Source organism: Pempheris klunzingeri, chromosome 18 (assembly GCF_042242105.1).
Source record: "Pempheris klunzingeri isolate RE-2024b chromosome 18, fPemKlu1.hap1, whole genome shotgun sequence".
In the NCBI taxonomy this organism is placed as follows: domain Eukaryota; kingdom Metazoa; phylum Chordata; class Actinopteri; order Acropomatiformes; family Pempheridae; genus Pempheris; species Pempheris klunzingeri.
In genome coordinates this window covers 10417720-10445197 of record NC_092029.1, presented here as the reverse complement: position 1 = coordinate 10445197, position 27478 = coordinate 10417720, and the positions used below count along the sequence as shown (strand labels likewise).

General features: G+C 39.9%; 2 protein-coding genes across 3 annotated transcripts; both read right to left on the bottom strand.

Annotated features, from left to right (window-relative positions):
• Window positions 1–1571: 1571 nt before the first annotated feature.
• On the bottom strand, window positions 1572–21563 carry flvcr2b (FLVCR choline and putative heme transporter 2b). Of its 2 annotated transcripts, XM_070849682.1 has the most exons (11): window positions 20948–21563; window positions 17371–17512; window positions 13157–13297; window positions 11936–12003; window positions 11524–11627; window positions 10115–10225; window positions 8149–8254; window positions 7406–7517; window positions 6129–6184; window positions 4937–5085; window positions 1572–2430 (listed from the first exon to the last, which is right to left on the bottom strand). In XM_070849682.1, the coding sequence occupies exons 1-10, from the start codon at window positions 21533–21535 to the stop codon at window positions 5005–5007; spliced, it is 1509 nt and encodes a 502-aa protein (XP_070705783.1). In that variant the 5' UTR covers window positions 21536–21563; the 3' UTR covers window positions 1572–2430; window positions 4937–5004. The 2 variants fall into 2 exon arrangements, with proteins under 2 accessions (XP_070705783.1, XP_070705784.1); XM_070849683.1 differs by lacking the exon at window positions 4937–5085.
• Window positions 21564–22529: 966 nt separating this feature from the next.
• batf (basic leucine zipper transcription factor, ATF-like) lies at window positions 22530–26986 on the bottom strand. Its single transcript, XM_070849583.1, has 3 exons — window positions 26749–26986; window positions 25671–25775; window positions 22530–23374 (listed from the first exon to the last, which is right to left on the bottom strand). Exons 1-3 carry the CDS (start codon window positions 26809–26811, stop codon window positions 23168–23170), a joined length of 375 nt encoding a protein of 124 aa, XP_070705684.1. The 5' UTR covers window positions 26812–26986; the 3' UTR covers window positions 22530–23167.
• Window positions 26987–27478: the final 492 nt, after the last annotated feature.

Below are 27478 nucleotides of genomic sequence, written 5' to 3'. Positions count from 1 at the left end.
ATGAGAGCCAGAGATAGTAATGTGTGTTTTTGTCTGTATGATATGAAAACATTTTAAGTATTGAGGGAAAGAGCACCTGTTCTTCTCTACAAGCCATCTTCATGCGACCTAAAATCACCATCATTTATTTAACGAATGTTACGAAGGAGGACAAAAATGCTTTCATGCTCCTTCACAGTTAGACCCGACTTCACCTGCATGAAGACACGCACTTGTTGGGTTTCGAAACTGGAAAAATCAAGGAACCAAAGAAATGACAACAAACAAGCAGAAGCCCTGAGTAAGGACCAAGTTTTTGCATGTACACTAAGTTCTTCCATGCAGCGATGAAATGTCATATGTATACAAGGGGCCTTATTCAAACATCCATCTCTATGTGTGGGTGGGCAGGCAGTCAGGAGTTTCCCCAGCTAGCCTGAGGTCACACCCGGCTCGTCCTCGTCCTTTTGTGACCTTCCTGTGTACAGTTCATATATTCCACATTAATAATGGTCATAAAAAGAAGGGAAAGCTGTGTGGCATACAGTATAAACAGTGTTGACACAACAAATTGCTAAAAGGGACAGTGTTGCATGGGTGTGATGTCAGCCTTGTTCCTTCTCGATACAACCAAACAGAAATCTCCTCTTCTCATCCTACTTCTCTGTGAAATAAATAGAATTAACATTTACGTTGTGGTGGATGACTGTCAGAGGTTGTTTGAATGATGTGAGTTGAGTTAAGAGTGCAGAAAGTGCTATTTTCATGTCGTTCTCTAAGCTGGATCTTGCATTAATGGACAGTATTTCCACAGATCTATGTGCTAACGAACCTGTAGTACCAGGAAAAACTCATGACAGAAACTTTAACAACCAATCTATGCCAAGGATCAGTCATTAGCTAACTAGAGAACAATGAGATCATCCGGGAATCAGTCAAATGGGAGCCGCTCTCCGAGTACTGGCCTCAAGTCAGGATGATCTCATAACAGAGTAGCTTGGAGGCAACTGTATCTCTATTAATGCCAGTGAGAAGTTTAACGTCGTCACTAATCCAAGCCAACACGTCAGGCCAGCAGGTCTCTGCTTTATTCAGGTTTCTCTGTAGGGGACATTCTCAAAGTTGATAATTCACAGTGTAAACATTTAATAGGACACCGAGAACACAGAGTATATCAACATTGTGCTCTAATTAGGTCCCCCCCCCCCTCTGTGCTCCTCTATTGAATATTTCTGGGCCTTAGTGTTCATTCAATGCTGTTAATACATAACAATGATGCCACCATGTGGCCATAAATGGTAAACACAATCCTGTATTTATTCATATATTATATATATATTAGTGTATAGATCATTTCACCTCTTTGGGCATCAGTTATTTAAATGAAAGCATTTGAGTACATTATAAATGTAGAGGAGAAGAAATATAAGGTACCCAAAAAAAAGATTGTGTCAAAATATATGCATCACTTTTCACAGCTGGTATATATATATATATATATATATATATACTATTTAACTACTATCATCACTATCATTATTTACACTATCATTTAACACCATGGCAAAAACATCATGCTTTTGTTACTGAAACACATTTTCTTTTTTAATGTTTTGGTTCATTATTATCAACACAAGAGTGACATAAATGGCACATTATCCACACCTTTAAACAATTTAAAAATCGTATCCTTAAACATGTCTGGCATTAAAATCAATGGCAAACATGATCGCCCTGATCCCTGACTTGTTTTTGGGTGTGTTATATCTGGATTTACTGGGTTATGATTTTACAAAGTCTATGTGATACAAAGTCATGTAATTAAAGCATGACACCAAATGAAGAAAAAAAGAAACTTTATAAAACCGTTTTACTTCGTGTTAAACAAGCAACGATGAATGTTGTTAAAAAACAGTACACAACTGTGTGCCATCAGTATCCCTTACTGTGGACTGACATAAATTAGAAACCTTTTAAATTACTTCATTCTTCTATCAATGACAAAATCGGTGTAAATTCATTATAGCAAAAGTAGCTACATATACTGTACATAATCAGCTGTACACTTATAAAAGGCTACCTGACACAATCGTCGAGGCACAAACGTTTCACAGATTTTCCTTCCAGATTTAGTGAGAGCACTTAATTTACACTTAGTATAAAAATATTTCTGAGCAGTTATGTATTCATGCTTAACATTGTGTATTCAATACCATATTCAATTAGTTTTTGTTTTATAAACAGTCAATACAACCCTGTACATCTATCTCTCCCTAGAAGGGAAGTGGGTCTAAAGACTTCCTCATTGTGTTGCTCTATCTCAGTATGTTACAATTTCAAGGCAAGTGTGTATGTGTGTGTGTGTGTGTGTGTGTGTGTATCTAAAACTTGGCTTCTTTGATGATAGGTGGGGCAGCCTGGCTCCCACTGTGGCAGTCAGTCAGAAGGTCCCTGTCAATCAAAACAGGTTTGTTACTTCAGCAGTTTTATGGATTCAACACAGAAGTCGTCTTTTGTAGATTTTGGACCTACAGAGCATGAAAAAACAGTATCCTCACACATACAAACACATGTTCAGCTAAACATCACAGTTCACTAGTTCCTGTCAGTGTGCTCAAGCTTTATTGACCTCCCATATATATAATCTTACACACACACACACACACACAGATAACCTCTGACTGAACCTACACTTTACCTGTACTTTGGTCATATTGTAATCTTTACAGGAAGTACATCTTGTTGCGTCGGATAGACTTATAATGCAAAATACTTTTCATTTGAAGAATACACTCTTCACTGCTGTAAATTTCCCTGTCGTGGGACTAATAAAGGAATAGCTTATCTTGAGGCCGTGTCTTTAGCTGTTGTAAGGAAATTTTACCTTAACATTACTTACTGCTTGTGCTTAGTTATTTGACCTATTTATTGACTTAATGTATTCAGTTCTTGATCAAAAAACCTGACTGGATGCTCGGTAAAAATGCAGAAATAGGAAAATATAGGCACTTCATGCTGGATTTTTCACTGCGGACTTTTTTGACTTGTCCTTGGAGGAAGAGCACAGGTGTGAATTGTATCGTCAATGATGGCGATCAAAGTCCTGACAACGTGACAGTGAGTCAGCATGTACGACAGGCAGGTTTCCACTTTACAATCAATCAAGTATGGGTGTGCAGCAGAGGGGTAAAAAGCACATCTCACAGCTCAGTTATGGACAATTTCAGTATTTAGAAATCAACTTACTGGTAAGTATTACTGTTTAGAGGTGAATTTATATTGAACACTCATTGTTGCATCTCCAAAACTACGTCTATACCAGGACGCTGAAGCTGAATCATTGATTGTATTATTTACACCTGTGATTTATATTTCAGGAAAGGCCTGTATATGGATACATTATGAAATAACACTTAAATATATAATACTGTAGTTTTTATAAACAAAGCTGTAGTTTCAAAGACACTTTGTGTAACATCTAAAATATAGTCGCTTTAAACTAATAAGTAATGATAATAAACTAAAATCAGATGGATGTTCCACATAGTACAATAATTGTGAATAATGTGAATAATAATCATTATATGGTTATTGTCAAATACATATCATATGGAAGCCCGTTTCCGCCAGTGAAAAAAAAAAAGATGAGATAAAAAGTCGAAATTACGAGATAAAAAGTCAAAATTACGAGAAAGGAAATGCGCATGCGCTTCAGTTGTACCGACAGAGAAAGGGGTCCATGAACGCCTCGCTTGTCCAGCTATGACGCTATCCTGTGGTTGAAAGGTCGCTATTACAAGTGACTTCATGACTGCATGATATAGCTTTGAAATATTAAATTAGTTCATTGTTGCAGGGAGCAAAACAAGTTGCGAGAATTTCTTTAATGTGGCTTTGAAATTATCTTCTAATGTCTAACACTGTGGTCTTTGTTACAGTGCGTCTTATTGTTTCTACGCCAAAGGTTCTTCTTGCTTAAAATCCTTTCTAGTGTGCGTTTGCTCAGTATAATCCCATGCAAATCAGAGAGTAAATGAAGTATTTCATCCGTTGTAAAGCCCCACCTGCGCATTTCCTTTCTCGTAATTTCGACTTTTTATCTCGTAATTATGACTTTTTATCTCATCTTTTTTTTTTTTTCACTGGCGGAAACGGGCTTCCATAATATCAGGTGCACAGGTTGTGTAAGGATTCCTGATAACCTCAGCATACTTAAAGGTCCCATATTCTACTAATTGTGAAGTTCATACTGGTATTTAGAGGACATACCAGAGTAGCTTTATATGGTTTAATGTTCAACAAACACATTATCTTCCTCCTACAGACGTGGCTGCTGCAGCTGCTTTCAGCCTCAGTCTGGACGCTCCGTTCTTGAAGAACAGAACCATCTGCTGCTTCACTCTGCCCTTCAACATGTTTGTTACAGGGAGCTGGCATTAGTGAGCAAAAATACAAAGGCGGTCAGCGAGATGTATTCAGGAGGTTTTCAGTGGGCGGAGACAGTGGGCATGCTGAAGAGCTGGAGGACGTCACATGATCAACAGATCTCCTTATGACATCATAAAGGGAGCCAAATCTGAATAGAGTGTTTTCACACACAACTACTAAAAAATGGAGCAGGAGAAAAAGAGAGAGGACAGTCTGTTCTCATAGTTTGAGGGTCTGTAGATACACTGAGGACACATACTTATGAGACATTAAAAAGCACATTTTGCATAATATGGGACCTTTAAATTGGCTAAATAAATAAATGAATTAAACCCAGCTGGAATTGGAGGTGATGTAACTTAGATGGAGACATACTTAGTGAAAAAAATTGATTATGTGAATATTAATGAGCGTGATTGAAGGAAACTGATAGGGAGTCGGGTGGGCAGGTTTAACAGTGACAGGAAGAAGGGTGTGCAGCAGGTGGTGTGATCACAGGCTGTGTGTACTGATTGCTCTTTGATCCTACCTTTGTGCCTCTGCGCGTTGAGCTAAGATTTAAGCAGATTTTTTTGTGGAAGCAGAAAGATTTATTGATCAGGCTTGAGAAGGAGGAGTCTGTGGCTGGGAGATTAGTGCTGTGGCTCCGTAGTCTTGTCCCGTCATCTGCCCCTCCGCCTAAAACAACAGCTGCTGATCACTTTTAAATCACTTAACAGAGGTGTGAGTCTCCAGTCCAGGGTGAAGTTACGGAGAGAATCTGATCTCACAGGCAATTTTGTGATTCTCTTTTCTATGTTTGTATTTTGTAGGTGATTGAAATCACTTCCATTGCCTGTAAAGTTCAAACAAAATATGGCTTTGACTGCTGATTTCCTGCCAGCACTCATCAGTAACTTCACCACAGAGCTTGGAGACCCACCCAGGTATCGTTAACAACAACTTTGTCCATGGTCTACCCGTCGCTTGCTTAGGTCACCATTGCTTCGGTTGCTTACGTGCCACATTCAAACATTCTCTTGATTTTGCTATTTAAGATCTGCAAGTTGCACAGCGAAAAAACAAATAAATAAACAAATAAAAGTGGACTAGAACAGAATCAAGACAGTATGGGTTAGGAAAGGGAGGGGTGACAACAATACAACAATAATTGTTAGTACAATCTACATTAATTAAATAAGCTCCTAAGATATTTCACAATTAATCATATTTCTTAACATCGAACATGCAGACGCCTGAGAAATATGAAAACAACCCAACATGCAGCAGAGACAGTGTTTATGGAACACTGGTACGTACATGCAGGCCGACTCAAAACAACAGCAAAAGTAGACACAATTAGTTCAATAATCAGTTACTTCTGGAGCAGCACAAGACGCACACGTGACGCATGCCCTCCATGCAAATGACAAGCAAACACATAAAACATGGGCCTTTTTCACAGCAGACATTTTGACTTTCCATAGTAGGAATAGGACAGGTGTTACTGATAACATTAACAATGGCTGCATCTGATTCAGATGTTTGACTGAGCTGTGACAGTGACACCAGGGCACTGAAACTGAAGCAGCTAAATGGAACTGACCCATCAATAATTTTATTGTAAAAATGTCTTTTGTGAAAAGGTCCTGTTCTGTGTTATACAGCCACCACCATTGTTTGCCTACAAAAACCCACAGCAAACATACAAAGAATAACTTTGTTGAAGCTTTAACACTTACTGCTGCTTTGGCCAACAGATTTGCGTTTTGTCTCCGCAGATCGGACTTAATTAGACCTGCAGGGAAATAAAGACACAGAATAGATGAAAAGAACAGACAGAAATATTTTAGGTGCATCCTACTGATGTAACCACACCTAAAAGGCACATGCAGATTAATGATTTAGAAATAAAAGTGTGCATGAAAGATAGGATGTAATAAAGGCAGCTACCCAGTAGATGGCTCCTATGCACAGACACGTTACAGTCTGGCTCTATTAAAGTACATGCAAACTGTGTGGCAACAAGAGCAGATCCATGTCTCAACTCAACTCGCCTTCTAACTTACCAGCTCAATCATTGACCCCAATTTTCATTTAAAAGGAATGTTTCACTCCAAATGATAACCTTTGGAATACATTAGAGAGAGACGATATTGTGCATGGATTTTGATGGCACCTTCTCATTGGGCTCTACAGTATATCACAAACCAAAGAAGTGGGAGTTCACTGGTAGTTTTCTCACAAAGCTGCTCCTCTCCTTTTAATACTGGCATGATGACGACAACAAGAGGCCCACTCATATATCAAAATACAGAGTAAGTTACGAAAGACAGTGACTCAGGCTGCTGACCTTTGTGAGCAGAAAAGCCTCATAGCCTTGCACAAAGCAGCTAATGAATTTTTAAAAAGTTATATATTGCTCATAAAAGTCTTAATGGGCCATGAAAAAGACCTGGTTGACTGAGGCATGAAGTCTCACATTTAATACCTGAAAGCAAACTGCTGCTGTGTGTCAGCATGTGTGTGAAGCATGTCTGATAGTATGTTAATAACATGCAACATTTTCAGTGGACAACAAAATGTTTACTGCTCAATCCCCTGACTTGTTTTTCTTAAAATGTCTGCTTTACTTAATGAAAAGCAATCACTTCTGAGGATGACGGAATAAGAAAATGCTTGTGGTTACACACGGTCTTTTCCCAAACCTGCTTTTATGCAACCCTTTAGCGGAAACTAAAGAATTACTAAGAACTCTGAGCTGCTCCTGAGGACAAACAGCTTTTTGTATAAGAAGGTGATGAAGTTCTGTGTTCAATATACAACTAAATAAAAACATTGTGCTGGAAATATTCTGTCTGCGTCATAACTCAGCCCTGAAACACTATGATCTATGATATACATTCTTGGAAGTAAACATTTTTCCACAGGAACAACTCATAACAGAAACAGCGATATGCAAAGACAATTCTTGCTATAACTCCATACAGCATTCACATTTCAGTCAGAAAGGCCTGACCTGTTGCTATTGTGCCGATTAGAAGAAAGACACAGAGGAAGATGTTTCCTGCCAGTGTGCCGAGGCTTTCGATGATCTTCCCCTGGCAGATGGTGAATATAATGCCAAACACCTGCGGATGCATAACGCGCAATGGTGAGGAATAAAGCAACCTAAAACAAATGTGCTTATCCTCACTTTCATCACTCAGCAGCTGAGGTCTATAAGAGGCTGAGACGCATCAGAGGTGGCATCATCATCTCATGGAGGATGCTGCAGCTAAAAAAGGGAAAAAATGCAGGAAAAATATGCAGGGAAACCTGCAGCATTATGCTGCCGCTACCTGCAAACAGCTTCACAAGGGCTCATTTCACAAAACTCTTTTGTAATCGCTGCATATATGCAGATCGTACATGTTTTATGTACCATAGACTGTTGTTTCATGGACACTCAGAAATGTGCAAGTCTTACAGGGCTCTAATAGTCAGATCAGACTTGACAGACTTTGCAAACTGTTACTGTTAATTGAATTAATTAATTTCATTATTGTTTGAGCTATGCGTTGTTTTAATATACTGTATGTACACGCATCTTCTTGGAAATCTGCATTGATACTGAGTGTAGGAAAATGAATGACTCACTTCTTGTTTTTCTGTACAACCAGTAAAAGCACAAACACACAAACATTTGTTCTCATTTGATCTCTTTTCTGGTGTGCTGGGCTTTTCTGCACTACTATGTTGAGAGTGACCACTGAGCTGTACCTGTGCTGAACAGTTGAGAAGTCCGGATGAGGTTCCCTCTGACTCTGGGTACGTCAGCTCAACCGCAAACTCAAAGCCAAGCGGCAGGTAGCCTGTCATAAAGAACCTGCACACACACACACACAGAGTCACATAATAAACATAATTGTTAATCCTAATTGTAGCTCATTTTTGTGCTAAACCACAGCAATTTCAGTACTAATTTAATCTAAATTGTAATAACACAACCTGGAGTTTGCATGTGGAGGATTAAAACACAAAAACACACACCCTGCACAGGCTCTGTCCAGTGATTGAGTGTTTTGCCTCTACTTCTTCACAACACCTTACAACTTAATGAAAACTTTGCACCTACTGACTGTCAGTGTCCTTTTAGGAACTAATGACTAACACCCTCGTCTATGACACTGGTGATGTTATACAGGAACAACAGGTTTTGAAAGCAGACCAGCAACATCAGATCATTTTCTCACTTGATAGCAATCACGTTGTCCTTTCACTGAAGTGCCAAGTGAAACTCAATTGCAAAGGTCTTACATGGCAACAGAGGCAAACACATCAGCCTACTGTGAGTCAGCACCTACTGTATCTCCAGACACGTTTCTCAGACATTTACGTCTATGCATCCACTGCCTAGAAAAATGCTTTCATAACAAGAACACAGAGCAGTAAACACGATGCCCTTTGATTTTATCGCTTATTTACACATGAAACTTAATGTCTATCAAGAGATTGTTCAGAGCTTAGCTAATCGCAATTACAGGAATAGGAATTCTTATTAAGACTAGATACCACAATGAGGGAAAAAAGCAAGAAAAATACACGGGACAATGGTTGGACACATGAATAAAAACACAAAAAATATGTTGACTTCATCAGTTGAAATTGCAGCAGGACTCTGGAAGTTATATGACAATTCAGCCTGAGTCACATTGATGATTTACACTGTCTGGCATCCATGTGTGCATGTATAGTATTATGTAGGTGTGCCTTCATAGAAAGGGGGAGCACAATCTGGAGGACCAATCTGTGCAACTGAAGAGGTGTAATTATTTCACAACAGTCACATAAAGGTTAAAACTGAGTGCAAAAGTACTGCTGGCTACTTGTAGATCATTTCTACCTATAAAGATTTCATTTTTCTGATTCATGGTTGCTCTACAAGCTTTCATTGAATGCGCTGTACCCACATCACTGTGATACTTAGAATCTGAGAACTCAACATGGCTATTACTACTGTTTTAATTTTTTGTTTGTAATAATACAGAGTGCATTACCCTGGTGCAATGGAGTCAATTTAGTTAACTTTGAGGTGATTCCACACTTTTGTGACCTCTATCCATATGTTGTTTTGGTTTTTTTTGTGAGCAGGGGGTTATATTACCTCATATATGATGTATATATATATATATAGCATATAGATGCTCTATATATCCCGAGTTTGGTTACTAGGTCAGTGTGTACAAAGGCAGATCTTTACCCTTGACACTACTGTGTCTGAGTTGTATGTGCAATTGCTTATCAAGCCAAAGATGACCTCTAAATAAACACAGCTGTACATTTTTGTTGCAAATGTCAACAGAGATATTGCACTTGGAGAAATTCCCAAAACAGATTGGAACAGAATGGAACAGGGTTACACATAGTGTGTGATTCATATTGGTTCATAAATCTGGAGTGGAGGAGGAAAGTGGAAATAGTTAGAGCTGAAAATGTGATATTATTGAGATCACTCCAGCTTGCTTATTTAGGGTATAATCTATCAAGTATCTTGAGTATTTTTGGTGCCTTAAGCAGTAAATATATTTCTATATACACATGACTTCAGTTTTCTGTCCCCTGACTGAAATTAAGAGCATTTTCTTTTTTGTACCATACATGTGCAAAAATATTAAAAATGAAAAAATCCTTAGATCATATTACTTCTATTCCCACAAAAAGGAAGACTGCATGCATCAAAGAATACCCAAGAGATCCAGCGGTGATGAAGACCACCCAGAGGTGTCCCAGACTGAGTGTAGCAGCAAAGATTATCATCCCAACCAGAGACATGAAGTAGACTGCAAGTGTTGTCTGTCTGGAAAAACACACCAGAAATATTCAACAATGAGCAGTTTTCACCCTGTGTGGATAAACTTGATATTACAGTAGGTGCTGCAGCAGAATAAAACCTCTGTATTAACATTAAAAGCAGTCTGACTTAAGATTACAGAAACCTTAAACATTTAAAGTAAGCAAACACATTATTTTCATATAGTGCCTTTAGAAACAAAATACGGATAAAGAAAAATAAAGAACACACACATGTAACTATATACAGGAAGATAAATTACAGCCTCTTTACAGGGAGGGCAGGTCAGTAGAAATGGGTTTTGAGAAGTTTGAAGTTGAAGTTGAAACCATGTACAGACTTAGCTGATCTAACGGGGGGGGGGATCCAGAAGGAGGGGGCCCTAATGGCAAAAGGACAATCACCCTTGGATTTGTGGAGGCTGCTTGGCTGAGCCAGGAGAAAGGAGCCCTGCAGTGGTTTAGCCATGTAGCCTAAATTGGGTATGAATCAATAAATCTTGAGCTCTGTTTAATAGGATTGGTTATATTTTTGTGAAGTTCCAGAGATGGAAAAAGCAGATTTGCTTAAGCTTTTTTATGAGTGGGTCAAAGTTCAGATTCTAATCAAATCCCCACATCCCAGAGGCAGATGTTTTACAAGGGAGGATATACAATGCATTTAGGTGAGAAACATTCAATCCAAATAGAGACATTTTACTATTGTCTGTTTACAATAAAACTCCATTGGGCTCTTTTAAATTTTATTTTAAAAAATTATATAGTTATTATTTTATTTCACTGAAATAGGTATTGTTCATTGTGATCATAAGATGATCTAAACTGCAGTCTGATTTTCAATATGGTGGGAATGGATGCTGTAAACACACTCGCCACATTTGCAGAACACATTCTCGTAAATAAGACAGAGGGGGGGTTGACTGAAGCCTCCCACAGAGTGGATACTGCTGTCTCTGCACAGCCAGTGGGCGTATGAGGCAGGAGCAAGAGGTCAGAAAGATCACTGTTGGAACAGCGTGTGGCACCTGGATAAACAGGCACAGAGCCTCAACAGCCAACACACAAACACTAAACAAAATCTGCAGTGAGCCAAATGACAATAAACAGAACAGAAAGATGCTTGTGTAGCGGATTATGTCAGATAGGACACAGGTAAAAAAACAAATCAGTCACAAAATCTTTTGATCAATTTTCAACTCTGTGAACTCCCTCTTATCTTTTTAACTCCCAACATTTGAAACAAAACTAGTCTTCAGGTGGATAAACTGCTGCTCCTGCACTTTTTCTTTTTTACATTCGTCTTACTTGTAGGTTTTAGTTTTGTCCAACCAAATGCCACAGATCAGGGAGCCGACCATCCCCGCAATGACAATGGTGAGGCCAATCCTCCCAGCATTCACCTCTTCTCCCTAAAGGGGAGAGGGAAGAAAGGAGATACGACCTTACTGCCTTACATACCATGGAAAGAAAGGTGTTAAATCTATTAGCACAGTGCGGTTTACTCATGTTGTGTTACATTATTTTCAGGTATTTAAGGTTACAGTTGAAGCTGCCAAACTGTGTAGTGTAATTGCAATGTGCAATACAACAACTAAAGCAACTTTATACGTCCTGAAATGTAAAACTATGTGAAGGGTTTTGGGTAATCAATATCATGAGGCAACACCAAAGAAAAACACTGCTGTGCAAATCTAATGTCTATGTAGGCAGGACTTACAGGGTAATGGTCGATGATCATGCGGTTCAGCAGGGTGCCAACAGCATAGAAACAACCCACGTTCAGACCTGTGAGTTGTGAAAGTTCGTCAAACAAACTCCGCAAACGACAGACTACAGGACAAAAATACCTCAGGAAACTTTTCACAATGTTAAGGAAGCACTTGGGTAACCTCCTTAAGCGAATTATGAAACATTGCACTGGGAGCACAGTTCTGGTTTTCAGTTTCTGAAAGAGAGAGCTATCCCAAACCAAGGATCTCTAGAAAAGGATAAAAAGTGTATATTGAGCGTTTTTTATTGAACAAAGATTTAATATTTAGTCAGTACCTCACAAGATCTGGTGAGGATGTAAAATGTACCAACAATAGTTGATATACTTAGTATTTTCATATTATTTATAAATATTACAGTGTACATGAGCCTGTGTCTTGAATAGAACTGGTGATTCAGAAACAGCAGCTACTGCTCAGTTAGACAGACAGGGACAGGTGCAGCCGCAGCCTGAAGGACAGAGAGTGACAATCTCAGGTAAATCTGAGACCACGTGAACTCTGTATACCCACAGATCATACGCAGAAGGACAGAATGACAGAATGTCAAGGAAGCACTCACACTAATAATAGTCACATGAATTGTGTCACATGAAATGACACAGTAAGGTCAAACGAGATGGAAGTGTTTCCCTAAACTGCTCACAGCTGTCGGACATAGCTGCTACCTTTGGGTCACATCGATCAAACGCATTTGTTAAACATTGTCAGACCATAAACAAACTTTGAACCCCTCCGGAAAAACTCCAGCTCATCTCTATTTTTGAATAACTAATGACCTTTGTGTGCATTTTTATGAGATTTACTGATAAGATTAGTCTTTTGACACTTTAACAGGACAGCGTAGAGGTTTAGGGTTAAGGTCTGTTATCCATAGCAAAACATTTTGGTCTGACCGGTTCAATTTCAAAGTAATTGTGCGAGTTCAAACTGTTGATAAAACGCAACCCTATGTGCTCAACCCTACTGCAGTGAAGGGATTAAAACAAAATATACATTTTCAATTTAAAACAAATGCAATTAAAACAAACCTCCTGTTTTAAATGGATTTTAAAGCACAATTTCATGTCTGCAAGACATGAAAAATGATTAATTCATGTTACTGTATCATAAAAATAACGACTAACACAAATTTATAAATAGCACTTTGGAGGGTAGTGATGACCAACCATAAGTGATGATGAGGAGGATGAAGGGCCTGTTGCGGAGCAGCCTAAGGATGGAGGCCATGTAGGAGTAATGTTCTGGTGGGATGCTGCGAGCTGTGGCCTGGGCCTGAGTCGGAGGCAGTTTAGGACGCTCCTGGAAGACTGACATGAGGCGGGAACAACATCATTGTTAAACACAATAACCGCAAAGAACAACAACAAACTATTAAACATTATTTAAATGATCCACACAAAAATCAATGAAAAGCCAATTAGCCAAGGTGTAGAGGAGGACTAGGCTAGTCTGACTGATGCATGAAATAATATAATGATACAGCATAACAATATCTGCAGTGAAATCCTATGTCTTTATATTTTATTTTCAAAACTACTACAATGTGTGCTTTGAATATACTGATAATAATAATTTCTCTTGGATTTTTGGGAATTTATCAGGCTTGTAAACTCTCAGTAGGTTCATCATCACAAACTAAAAGAGTTTATGTATATTTAATTCACCAGGAAATTCAACCAGAAACGAAACTACTGTATGTAATGTTTATTCTTACTTTGTTATGTTTACTAAAGACTAAGGAGAACATTGGGTATGTAAGGGTTTAACTGGCTAAAACAACAGACATTTACTGTTGGACATTATGTTTCTCCTCTTTACACAAGCAAACAAGTCCTCCTCATTCATGTTTGAGAAGCACATGGAGCTGTCTGTCTGTATTATCCTGATCAGGTACAAAGATTTCATGTTTGGGACATGTCCAGACTCAGTTGCAGATATCTTGACATTCTTTCGCTGAGCGATTCACAGGCTGAAAGACAGTCAGAGGACAGTCATCTTCTGGGGAGACAGACTGCTGTGCGATACTTGCAATATCCTATGCAACACACACATATCATATTTTTATATTTGTATTTATTTATTTGTTATATCCCTTGTTTTTGCACTACTTCTGTTAACGACACTTTGTTTCTGCACCTTTTCTAAATGTGATGAATCTCAGCCAGCCTTTTTCCTGGGTGACAGCACGTGCCCTCAGGCCTCGAGGGGAAACACAGATGTCTGTCTTTGTGGTTCTTGGAGCTGAACCAGCGTCTTCTCTCCCCCAGCAAATCTGACCGGAGGGTTTGTGTTCACTAGCCAGTTCTCACTAAACCTGTGAGATAAACCTGCTCTTTAAGAACGCTGCTCTGACAATACATGAAGACTTTTAAGTTATAAATGATCACAGTTGAAAATGAAATGCAAAGTTTTATTCAAATAATCTTGCAAATAGTTTGGGCATGCTAATTTTCCTTTAACACCACCAGGTATTCCCCATAGTCAGTCAAGCACATCCACTCATGTTATGTATTAATACAGACTTTCTCTGTGGTTGACTGTAGCTGTTAATTCATTAGAGGAAGGCAACAGCCAAACTTCTTCTTTCACCTCGCTTTGCTCACAGTTTATGCAAATCCCTGGATCCTGGGACTTTGTTTGCCCTGCTGACTCACAGGCCTGTTGCAGGGCTACAGATGGCCCTGCCAGCAGGACAACCCTCTCACATGGCATCTTGCATGTATGTGTGAGGGTGTGCTATGCGTGTGAGTATATGTGTCATATCATGAAACTACTGTGGCCAACTGGTGTGAATTATCTCGCTGGAGTAACCAGGAGCAGCTTAAGTCACATTTCTTTCTCAATACCACCCATCGCGTGACCAAAAGTGGAGGAAAGTCTGTACGGCTTGTATTGAGTCAGTACCCTGCTCAATCTTAAGACCGCAAAAGCTTTGGGTTTTATGATGTGGATGTATTCAGAATCTGTATGCTTTGTCTCTACAATATCTGTCTTTCATGTCTTTACGGAATTTCCCCTCGGGGATTAATGCAGTATTTGATTCATGTGAACTGTTTGTTTATATGAAATCATGAATCAGGGGTTCCCGCCATGGGGGCTCGGTCCCTGAGAACTGGACAAATATAAAAGGTCACAAGATGTTTGACGGGGTACGAAATAATAAGAAATTCTGGCTTCGTTTCTCTAATGTCTTCTTTTTTCTTGTGAAAAAACGGAACCTCTTCAAACACCTAAAATATTATGAGATTATCATTAAATTATGGTCTGAGAGTTGAAAATCCCTCTTTGATTAAGACCACAACTCATAGATAGGCACACTATCTTCAAAACTTAGTGTTGAAGGAATAGTTAGACACTTTGAAAATATAGTTATTTGCTTTTGAACATCAGATAAGAAGTCAGATATCACTCCCATGTGTGTACGGTGAATATGAAGCGGGAGCCTGGAGATTGGGGGAAACAGCTAGTTTGGTTCTGTAAAAAGTTTAAGAAACTCTGCGTACTAGGACAACTAAGACACACCAATTAACAAGTTATATCTGATTTGTTTAATCCATACAAAAACTACACATGATGTCACTGTGATAATTATAGTATACCATATAACTCTCTAATTGAAATGTTTACATTTTGATTTTTGCTGATGACTTTGTAACCTCTGAATAGAGTCAGGTAAACTGTTTCCAGTCTGAATGCTAAGCTAACCCGCCTGTAGCTTAATATTTACCATAAAGACATGATGAGAATCTTCCCATCTAACTCTAGAAAAGAAAACAAATAACATGTTTCCCAAAATTGCTGAACTATTAATTTAAGACATCACAAGCAAAAAATATCAAAACCCACTCGAATAAATCATGAACCAGGCTCATAAAAATAACCCTGTCAGGTTAAAAAATGCTGCAAGTCTGCATTTCAAGGTGACTATAGTCAAAATACTGACAACACTAATAGTTGAGTCAGTCTGGCTGTTGTACTTGGTGCTACTATGGAATGCCTTCACAAGCAACCTTTTGTGTTTCTGAATGCAGAACACTTGGAGCGCCCCCACCCTCCCCCTGCCCTGACAGGACAACAGCAACTTGTTCCTCTGACCACCACCCAGCCCTGTGTTCTCTATAAAGGAGTACTACATACAATACTTACATAGTTTGCTACTGTATACTGACTTAACACTTATGTTATTAATCTACCTCCCCACTAAATGACACAGCATTCTAGTTTTTTCTGTCTCTTCAATAGAAATAGACTGAAAAACAAATGTGATGGCTATATGTGAGATGCTAAATGCACAATTAGAAATATAAACGCTGAGATATAATGCTATTATATAAGAGGAGGGGAGGAAAACACAAAGAGGATCACAATGCATGGGTAGCAGATATAAAGCAGACTACTAAGCATTTTTTACAGACCACTCATATCCTCTTTGCCGTGTCATAACATGCCACTTCCCTCTACCAGAAGCTATTGTGTCCTGTCATCCTTGGTCTTAATTCTCTAATATGTATTTAACTAACATAGAGTTCACAAAATTATTACTATTATTGTTATTTTTTTCAGTATACTAAAGCACTCTTGTAGTTTTGGGCCTATTCCCTTGACACACCACTCACTTGTACCCACCATAGTATCTTTCTTATCAGTCTCCCCTTCAGGGAGGGTTTTGTGTTACTGCAAACATGCAGGTCAGCACTTATCTTCCACTGAATGGTGCTTCTTGACAGAGTGTGAATTAAAACCATCATCAGGTAGATCCACTGAACAAGAAGATCTCACTAGAGTAAAAAAGGCCCAGATAATGCATGCCAAAAGTGTGTTTCTGAGGGCAAGTATGAAATGGGGGGGGGGGGGGGGGGGGGGAGGGGAAGCTCAGTGACTGAGGTGGCGCCTGTGAAACCATTCATTTCACTCACTTGACTGCTTCATCCACCACTTCACCTCTTCATCCATTCACAAAATCACCGGTTAAGTGGTACAGTAAAATCCAGTTAATCTACATTTTATGTAAATTCAAAACAGAAGAAACTGCAAAAAGCACATCACTTTTCATGGTGTCCAGCCATGCAGAAAGTTTCAGTTTTATTTGCAGATTATTTTAGATGTCTGGCACTGAGAGTACTCCCACCACACCAATAAAGTGGAGAAGAGTGACACTTCTTTTGAGCTGCACAAACCAAATCCATCTACTTAGGAGATATTTCAGAGATGCACATCTTGAAATGACACAAAGACCCAAGACTATATATGTGTGTGTGTGTGTGTGTGTGTGTGTGTGTATATATATATACACATATATATATACATATATATACTATATATATAATACTTTTGTTATTGGGGTGAAATGACCCTTTAAGTGTTACATGACAAATCTTACCGCAGACAACGAGGATGAAGAGTAAGGTAGCCACTCCTGCTGTCATGTAGAACATAATGCTGATGTGGTGAGCCAGCTCGTCCATGTCGTCCACATTAGGCACCAGGATGGGGGGCACAAGGAACCCAATGGCGATACCCAGCTACAAGACAATGAACACATATACCAAAAATTAAAGTTACAGTTAAATGAACACACTGAGTGCCACATTATAATTTTCCAAGTCATGACAAATCAAGGCTACTTATTTTCAAAATTTCAAACATTCTGACTGATGATACAATGATACAACAACACGTGTTGGCTATTTTTAAGCTATTGTTGCTAACACCACTTACAGTGCATATTATAGTATTTAGCATTATTTATCGGTTTAAATATTAATTTAAAAACTTTAAGACCCAACTGATCTTTAAAGTTAGGTGGTTGTGTTATTTACAGTACATCATATAAAGCATCTATGTCACTTTACTAAGTGAACACTGAACTTCATAATTGGGAAAGTTACATTTAAGCAACTAAGGAGACAAAGTATGCCGAGAATGTTTCAGCGAACAGCGAACAACACAATTTTCTCAGGACTCTCGCATCAGGACACTAGAAGTCTTGTGTGACTCTGGCATCCAGTGCAGGTCTGCATAATCTGCAGACAGCTGTGAGACAGACTACGTGGACCCTGCTGCAGAAGCAGAAATTAAATGGTGGTTAATTAGATATTCAGACAAACCTGGTTTCCCAGAACTCCTATGGAACAAGCAGTGGAAACTTCTTTTTCTCCAAACCACACTGAGGCAAGGTAAGAAGGAATACCAAGGACAAACACAGTGGCTATTGAGCACACAAACTGGCCAAAAAAGGCGATTGGGAACAGATTGGGACTGGCACTACCAATTTTTATCCAAGCACCGATGCAATTAAAGGCTGACCCGACAAGGACAACATCCCGGATTCCCCTGTTGTCCAGAAGCCACAGGACGGGCAGGATAAGTGGAATGTAAGTGAGCAGGTAGATCATGGCCAACCAGTCGATGGCCAGAGAGTCAATGTTGTAGAAGCGCATGAATATGTTGCTGATAATGCCGTACTGAAGCCACATGAAGGCATTGCTGGCTGAGACGGCGCTGAAGAGAAACAGCATGAGCCAGCGACGATTGTAAAGTTGGGTCTCAGTCTTGGGGACCAGCTCTGCCTGGTCATCTTTCAAAGCCTCAACGTCTAACCGTGAACCAACGGCGATGGCTCTGTCTAAAGGTCCTGGACTCCAGCTCAGCGGAGCGAGCCCCGGAGAGAAATTCTTTGCAGCCTTGGACCACGGCCATTCTTCTTCACCACTGAGTTCAGAATTTTCATGGTTGCCTTTCACAGTATTGTCTTGTGGCATTTCAACTGTCCTGAAGTGGGTCCCCGGAGCGTGAGAGGTCTTAAGATTTCAGAGTTTGTGTCCGAACAGCTTGCCGTCCTGTGTGCAAACTGCCTGTGGCAGAAAGATGCTTTTCTCAGAGAGGCCAGCGAGCGGGCACAGCTGGAGTTACTGGAGTCCATTCACAACTCATTGAACATATCTCCAGTCCTGTCATGTGATGTTAATATAGGAATTCTTTTAGTTGTGCTTAAACCACTCCTACCAACTCAGACCTTGTGTTATCACTTTAGTTGACTGCCAAAACAATAGTAACCTGTGAAACAAAAAACATTTCTGTTGAACTTTGTTGAATTCTTTTGAATGTGAGGAGGATATTTGTGTAACAGCTTGATGTTTCCGTGGGTTAAGCTTTGTTATTGATCACCTACAGATCCCTGCACTGTAATGATAAATACCAAATAATAATGTAATGTAATGATAATGATAAAAAGAGTATTCCTCTCCTTTGTTGGGATGCTATTTAAATGTATATTTTACTACAGACTTTGTTCTATGTTGTTTATTAAACTGTATAAAGCAGTCCAGACCGTGCTTGATATCAACTGCTATTCAATTTAAAGACACTGTCAATAAGAGGACACTGATGTAGTAATAATAAGTAACTTAGACTTATAAGAGTGTGATGTGATGAAATGTGCTCACATAAAAGCTTTTTGGATACAATAAAAAAAAGCCTATGACACGACAAAATAGAAGCACAGGACATCCACTCCAGTCAATTATCAAGTCTATGAAAGTTGTTTGTCATGCACAAATGCCAGAAAAGGGCCAGTAGTATCTCAACTGGCTCTGTGCAATTGTCAGCAACAAAAGTGTGAAGGAACGTTTTTCAAAATGGATTCAAAACGGCTTGATTTATGCCTGTCTGAAGACTGAAGCATCAAAAACGCAAAGACTGCAAGTTGAAACCAAAAGATTTGTTAATAGAAAACAACAAGCTCTTACTTACTGAGACTGCATCCAAAAACCCACCACTTCGTGCTCAGGGGTTACACTCAGCAAATTTTCCAGCACCAAGTGATGACTTTTCAGTGACATTTACTTGGAGCTGATGTACTGTAAGTTGACTCAAGTGTTGTTTGTTCAAAAACTTAGAGTGTTAAATCTGATGCTCGTGAGCTTCTATTAACAGTGGCACGAAGCTGATCTTTGCAGTACCCTCTGCTTATTTGGCTGCTCGTGTGGATTTTAAAAAGCCCTGCTGCTTCTAATTTAAATAAACCGAAAACAATAGCAGCACACAAACAAGCAGTCATGTGTGTGGATACAGTTTGATAAAGGTCATGTGAGGTGACTATCACTAGTTTCTAACATTCCAACACTGACACTTTGTATGTATTTGCAGTTTTGATCTGTTTGTGCAGTTAATATAGGCCTAAGTACTGTATCTCTAGCAGTTTTGACTATTGTAACGTCCTCTTCTTTGGTCTGACCAAGAAAGCTTTGAACTGTGGTGCGAACTCAAGGACTACGATTACCTGTTGGTTTGAGACACTGCCTTTGGCTTTTCTATCACCCAAAGCCTGAAGACACCTTTATTTGATTTCCTAGTTTAGGTGTTCCCTGGACCAGGACCAGAATTCACAGCATCAGCTTTGCTAGAAGACCCGAAGGCATTTGAATATGCTCACAGCTTCAAGAGATACAATTATAGTGTGAAACGATGGTATGAACTAAATAATGAACTGAGGTTGCTTTCTGTAAATAATGAGCCTAATAGGAATAGGAGATTCATCCGTATGTTGGATACTGATGGATAATAAGTAGCTTTGAGCTGACGGCTGATATGTGGGTAGAGATCTGTTTCTCTCCTGAGTTTATTACGTATATAACATGATCAAAGAAACTCTTCAGATATAGTTTGTCTGTTATTTATAGTGAATATAATATATATATATATATATAGTGAATAGGTTGTGGGTACAGTTTTATGAGTCTTTTCATTGTATGTTGCTGCCATTCATTCTGTCACATTCTCAACAAGCAATGTTGTAGGACAGGAGATGCAATGTGGTCACAGGAACGTGCGTAATTACGCAAACGTGGTAGATGTGGGGATGTCCACATGGTCAGTGGTTAGTGGAGCCATTCCGTACAGACTAAATCAGTGATCAAATAGGCGAAGAGCTACCTTGACCTAGTTTCACAGCCTACCTGATTCCCGAAGACTCCGATGGAGCAGGCGGTGGATACTTCCTCTGAGCCAAACCACACTGACGCGATTCTCGACGGCATGCCGAGGATGAACACCTGCGCCAGGGAGCAGGAGAACTGTCCCAGAAAGGTGACGGCAAACAGGTTGGGTTTGACGCTGGCCACTTTGATCCACGTCCCGGCACAGTTGAGCGCAGTGGCCACCAGCGCGATGACCCGGAGCCCCTTCTTGTCCAGCAGCCAGGTCACCGGGAAGATGAAGGGAATGTATGTGAGCATGTAGATCATAGACATCCAGTCTATAGTGAAGGCGTCCACGTTGTAGAACTTCATGAAAATGTTGTTGATGATGCCGTACTGTATCCATTGGAAGGAGTTGCACAGTGAATATGAGCTGAACAGGAGGACGATCATCCAGCGCCGCTTGTACAGACGGGTGGGTCGCAGCGCTTCTTGACCGTCCAGCTGATTCTGATCGTCGGCGCGCTGCGTCGCCTCACCCGCCTCCAGCTTCACATGGTTCTTCAAATCCGCCTTAGTTTGATCCTCGTTTACTTTAGTATCTCCTAGCGCTTGTTTCTCGCTCATATTAAACTAGTCTCTTCGGTAAACTCATGGATTACAAAGTTCACACTGTGGGTTAAACTACTGCAAACTAAACTGAAAGTGGCTGAAATTCGCACCGATTCATGAGCGCTTTCCGCAGGAATTAGCTACACTTACGCCCACAGCTTCATGATTTGAAGCCAAAATGAGAAGTTGAGTTAACATAAATGTCTCATATCTGCAGTCTGTGTCTCTGAACAGTTAATAAACAAACAGTGAAACCTCCACTGCTTCCAGTTTGTGCGGCACTCTCGGGTCCATTAATTCATTTCCTCGCCGTGTTGAAGTTAGTTGGCTCAGTAGTCGAATTTACTTCAATAAATTAGACTCACAGGTTATTTCATGAATGACTACTATCCTTTTAAGGCGAGGTTTCCGAGTGTTAACACGTGCAGAAGCGCCTGCTGCGACCCTCCACCCGGACCTAAAAACCGCTTTAGGAGCTTGAAACAAGTCGGCCAACTCAGCCATAAGGGCGGAGTTTCATTTAAAGTCCTTTGTATTGTGTGAACAGCCGATAAATCTGGGATGTTTCATATTGTAGCAGTTCATGGTGTAAAAGTTTGCCCTTTCTTCTCTCAAATAAAATGTAGGCTGTGAGCTTTGTAAAAAAAAACATTCATTACTAGTTCTTTATTACAGCTGTACTTCCTCATCTAATATCATTGCAGATAAAAGATATTTTGCCCACTAGACTAATACATGGAATAGTTTCAGAAAACTTTTTTGAATGACATGTAAGCCTCAGTTCAAGGGTAAATATTAATGTATACGCATTCACTGCATTCTATGAATGATTATTTGCGCTTTACAACATAAGCTACTATGACTTCAGATCGTATAATGGTGAACAGTGCCATCTAGGGACTCCCCCGTTAAAGAAATCAACACTCTGGTGTTGTGTCACACTTCCTGTGTTATCGGCACCAGTGCAGACTTTACACTGAATGAATAACAACCCTCTGGAGGTCAGAAACAATCACCAAAAAGGCATCACATTTAATAAATATCTTTGCTGGATCTTCTCACACACCAGTATGATCACCAGTACACAAGTCAAGACCCTTTGAATGCCCGCTCTTCCCTGCCAGCCATTTCTATTTGGTACATCTTAGCCTTTTTAGGATCTTGACTTTACATTCTTGTTTGTCCACAATCAAATCTGTCAAAAGCTCCTGAGCATCATCGATCTACATGTACATACTGAAATACATTAACAAGCATGAAACTCAAAACATGGCAAGATGACAGAGGTGCGCTCCATGACACTAAAAACAAGCAATTTACAAAAATACTGTTTTGTTTGAGTCGCCTGAACACACAGTAGGTTCTCCCAATGTAAACATAGACTGGTTGATAATTCTACTCCTTGAGCTGTTTAAGTTCACACACAGATCAAGCAAAAGAGATGAGCAGAAGCAAAATAAATACTTTTGAATTCCACATGTTACAGTTTGGGTTCCGTACTGTCACTGTTTGGCACACATATTGGCCTGTCATGTTATTCCTTGATCGATTTTGAACAATGATTAACATTTATGGACAGTCTTTCACTCCATTGAGGTCAGTCATCTGTTCGCAGCACATCTTCGGCCGTCTCAGTAGTCACTCAGGTCAGTGCTGGTAGTGTGGTACAGTGATGTGCTGGTGGTGGTAGCTGCTGTGATGAGGAGGGTAGAGGAGGTCGGGGGTCTGAGGAGTCAGGCCGGTGCACAGAGGTTCATGGCTGCTCAGCACAGATGACAGATACTTGGCCTCCTCCGTCAGCTGCTTCACCTCCTTCCTCAGGGCAGCGTTCTCCTTCTCCAGGTTCTCACTCTCCTGGAAATACACAGGGGCGGGATGTTTGAGCAGAAATGTCGTTTTTTTTTAGGAATGGAAGCCATTTATTGTGTGGTTAAGTCTGATTGAATGACATAACTCTTCAACTCTTGATGATGAAGAGTCAAATGTGCAGCATATTATGTTTCCATACAGGTACTTCTACATGTTTTAGTGCTATAATCACAAATCAAGATATACTTTACCCTATCAAATAAATGTATTTGCTCTATGTCTGTCTGTCTGTCCACATCTCAGGTCCAGATTGATATATCTTAACAAATATTGGAAGGACAATCGTTGTCCCCAGTCCTACAGACTTTTGTAATCCCCTGACTTTTAATCTAGCACAATTATGAGGCCGGCATTTGTGATTCTGTGTGTAATGTCTCACTCGACTATTGGATTGTTTGCCATGAAATGTGGTACATATGTGACCCCTTTAGCAAAAAATGTCGTGTGTGTTTGTGTTGTTTAAAAAAGTGCATTGTCCTTAAACATCAACATATGTATACTGATTCGAACACAAATGTTACAATATAAACTGCCTGCAGCACCACAATCTGAAAAGCTCCTTTTATAGCATTTTGGTTGATGTAAGTACATTTTCCAACACATTTCTTTTTTCTTTTTTTTTCAATCATCAACTTTGACATAATATATGTAAAGCATTGGTTTTTTTTTTTTTTTTTTGATGTGGGAATAGCAGGGGAGAAATCTTCCACTTCAGTATGAAAAGGTCATCACACCATGGCCGTAAGATCATAATACTGAGCTGTGGGTCCTTACTGTCACAGAACGTTTGGGCAAACCCCTGTACTTGCGTCACTTAGCCAAATACAGCCCACTGCTATCAGGTCTTTACAAGAAGTGACTGTCTTTTCTCCCCTCCTGCCCACGACATACAATTTCAGCCTCATTTACACAGAAGAAAAAAATACTATTGAAGAAACAGGAAACACACCATCGTGTCACAGAGAGGGAAAATTCGCCTTCCTGTTTATCTAGTGAGACGATGAAAGCAAAACCACAGACTATGCTCTGTGGTCCCCTGGTGTTCTCCGTGACTCTGACAAGAGATAGATAATATACACAGTAATTCTTGGGAAGGGCTATCGTGAGCTCAGATCAATGGATCTACTGCTGCCTACATTATGACTTTTCTGAAGGTTAAAACCTCTTTAGTTTGTATGATAAAGTTCACAGAAACAACTGCTCTGAAATCATCATGGTGACAGAGCGCAGTGCAGCACAAGGACGCCACACACACACAAAAGGTGGATATGTGGTCAGTATGTGTAAATGTGCAGAGTTACCGCAGGTTATAAAGGATTCATAAGAAAATCATGTAATTACTGGATAAGTTGTTGTGTTTGCAGTCCTGCTGCATACACAGGTTGGGTCACTTAAAATTTAAAAATGAACTCTCATGGGTAAATACCTAAACCAAGCAATCCAGGTGTCTGGAGGTAGAACAGAAGACATGCTTAGACACTTCATGACGCTTTAGTTAATGAAAAAAAAGACTCATTTAGTGCCGAGTCAAACAAGCGAAAGCTGAAATGAGTGTGAGTGATCCACCAACTGTCACACGACCTGAGCTCCATTAGAAAATACTGGGACTAATAAACATAGCGGCTCGCCCAAACATACTTCAGTTATCATATTCAGCGCTGAAATCTCTGGTGCTGGATTCTGCAGCAAAAGGGAGTGATTGCCCACACGTGCTAATTTATTCCTTAAGCTTCTGCAAACACACAGAGCAGCGTCCAAGTGTGCAGCCTAACAGAAGCCATGACACATCGCCACATGGTCAGGTAGCATTTTGTAAATATAGTACAAACCAATTCCCAGAGGCTTGTAAGCGCTGCCTGTGCTCGTAGACAGCCTTACAGGTCGTTACAGTAAGTCCATGCCCATATATTATGGAAAATCACAGAGCCTTTGGGCTGACACAAACATCATTGTTCTTTTGAGATGCTAACTAACTAATGCTATATCTGCTAAACATCCCACAGTGTGTACCTACTATATATGTGACCGGATTTGCAACCAGCATCGCAGTACAGTAAAGCAATTAATGATGATAATGATAATCCTTTAATTTTCCACCTTTGATTGTCCTACTAAAACTTGTGCATGCCTTTATTGAGGAACAGTGGTTTTACATTTAATGCCATGTTTTTAATGCCATGTAATTCTCATTCATGTTTTGCTTGTGTCTCATGAATGTCATAAGAAGCACAAGTCAGTATTGTTGTGCGTGAGTGTGTGTTGCAGAGAACGGTCTCCTCACCAAGTGCAGGCTGTCAGCTTTCTGAGTTTGTCTCATCCTGCTCTTCTGAGCAGCGATCCGGTTCTTCTCCCGCCGCATCACCTTCTTTGCATCATCTGAGGAGCTCTAAGAAAACACACATGTTGTCGGTTAATGAGTGTACAGTGACATAAGCATCATCACTGATTCTACGGCTTCCCATACCTCAAGAAAGTGAATTTTTTGATTAAGATCAGACCGACGTCTTCGTCTTGGTCGGTTTATGTGTCAACTGGAAGATGGGCTTAACTTAACACCTAATGGGAAGGGCAGTGCCGGGGAGTGGCTGAGTCATCGGTTGGGTTTAACACACCCTGTTTCATGTCCTTAACACTCGATTTTCTTGGTATCGTAATAACTAATCTTATTTCAAAATGCTGAGTCAGTTGGACATCAAAGAGATAACAAATAGATTATCAAACGTCTTTTGAAACCTCAACTGAGGTATTACCAAAAAGAGTTGATACTGATTCATCCACAAAAAGTGAGGCTGCCAGCTTCTCGCATGTATAAAAACTGCACTTGAATGTTTTATTTCCACAACCCTCTAGAGCAAGAAAAGGAGCAACAATGTGCTAGAAGACAGGCACACACGTGAAAGCAGTCAGCACTGAGGATGATGAGTCTCACATGCACAGTAACGTACAGTACAAACTGTATTTAGCACACTGTCTGTTCCTGACAGCTCTCTAGTCCTTCACAGTTTGAGGACTTGCAAAAACAAAGGATTCCCACTACTTAGGCAAGTGATGAATTTTGCAATTCACAAAAGCCTACACTCGAAGCGAGTCATGCCTGCAGCCCATGTGTGCAAGTGAAACACTCTGAGCAACTGTGAAAAGAGCCCACAGACAGGACTTGTGTCCCTTTGAGGCTGTGTTGCTGCTCACCAAATATGCATCAAGCACATTCAATCAAGAATTTAGCTGAGATATGTAGCAATCAATTCACAGGATTTATATGTAAACTGTACTTCTGAATGTGTCTATAGATCTTCAGTGACAACAGCTTTAAACCAGGTAAACTGACTAGAATAGTGAGAATGGAGGAGCACACTTACCGGCCTGCTTCCAGGTGATGGCGACTTGTAACTTGTGTCATTGCTGTCAGAGCCCTGAGCCATAGCCAACCGCGGCAACTGAAACCGTGTGTCTTTGTCCACTTCTGCTTTGTGTTTTTGAGTATGTGTATGCGGTGTGTCAGTGTGTGTATGAGAGAGAGAGAGAGAGAGAGAGAGAGAGAAAGAAAGAGAGAGAGTCTGTGTAGCAGAACGAGTGCTGAGAAGAACTTGGCTTAATGAGTCTCTTTCTTCCCTCTTTTCTTTTCCTCTCTGTCACTCCTCCTTCTCTCTCTCGCTCATGCTCTCTTCCTTTATCTCTCTCTCTCTCTCTCTCTCTGTGACACACATACACTGTGAGACTAGCTGTCTGCCTAATTAGCTGTGTCTGATGTGGCTTCTGGTAAAAATCTGGGTAAGTTGCATTAGACTGGAAGTCACGTGTCTGATGGAAAGTTAAAGCACATAAGGTAATCTTGTAAACTCCAGAAAAATAACATTTTGAGGGGTTAACTTGCAATTTGAATAAATATGGGTGGACATTGCCTGAAAACATTTCAAATACTTACCAACCAGACTGACGGTAAAAAAATAATGCTTTCATGTGGAGATAATATTTGGTCACAACACTATCAAAATTAGAGGAAAACCATCTCTCTCCTTAAAACAAGACATTAACCCTGCTGCAACCTTTTTTTCATATTTCCTATTTTTTTTCAGATTTTATACGTGT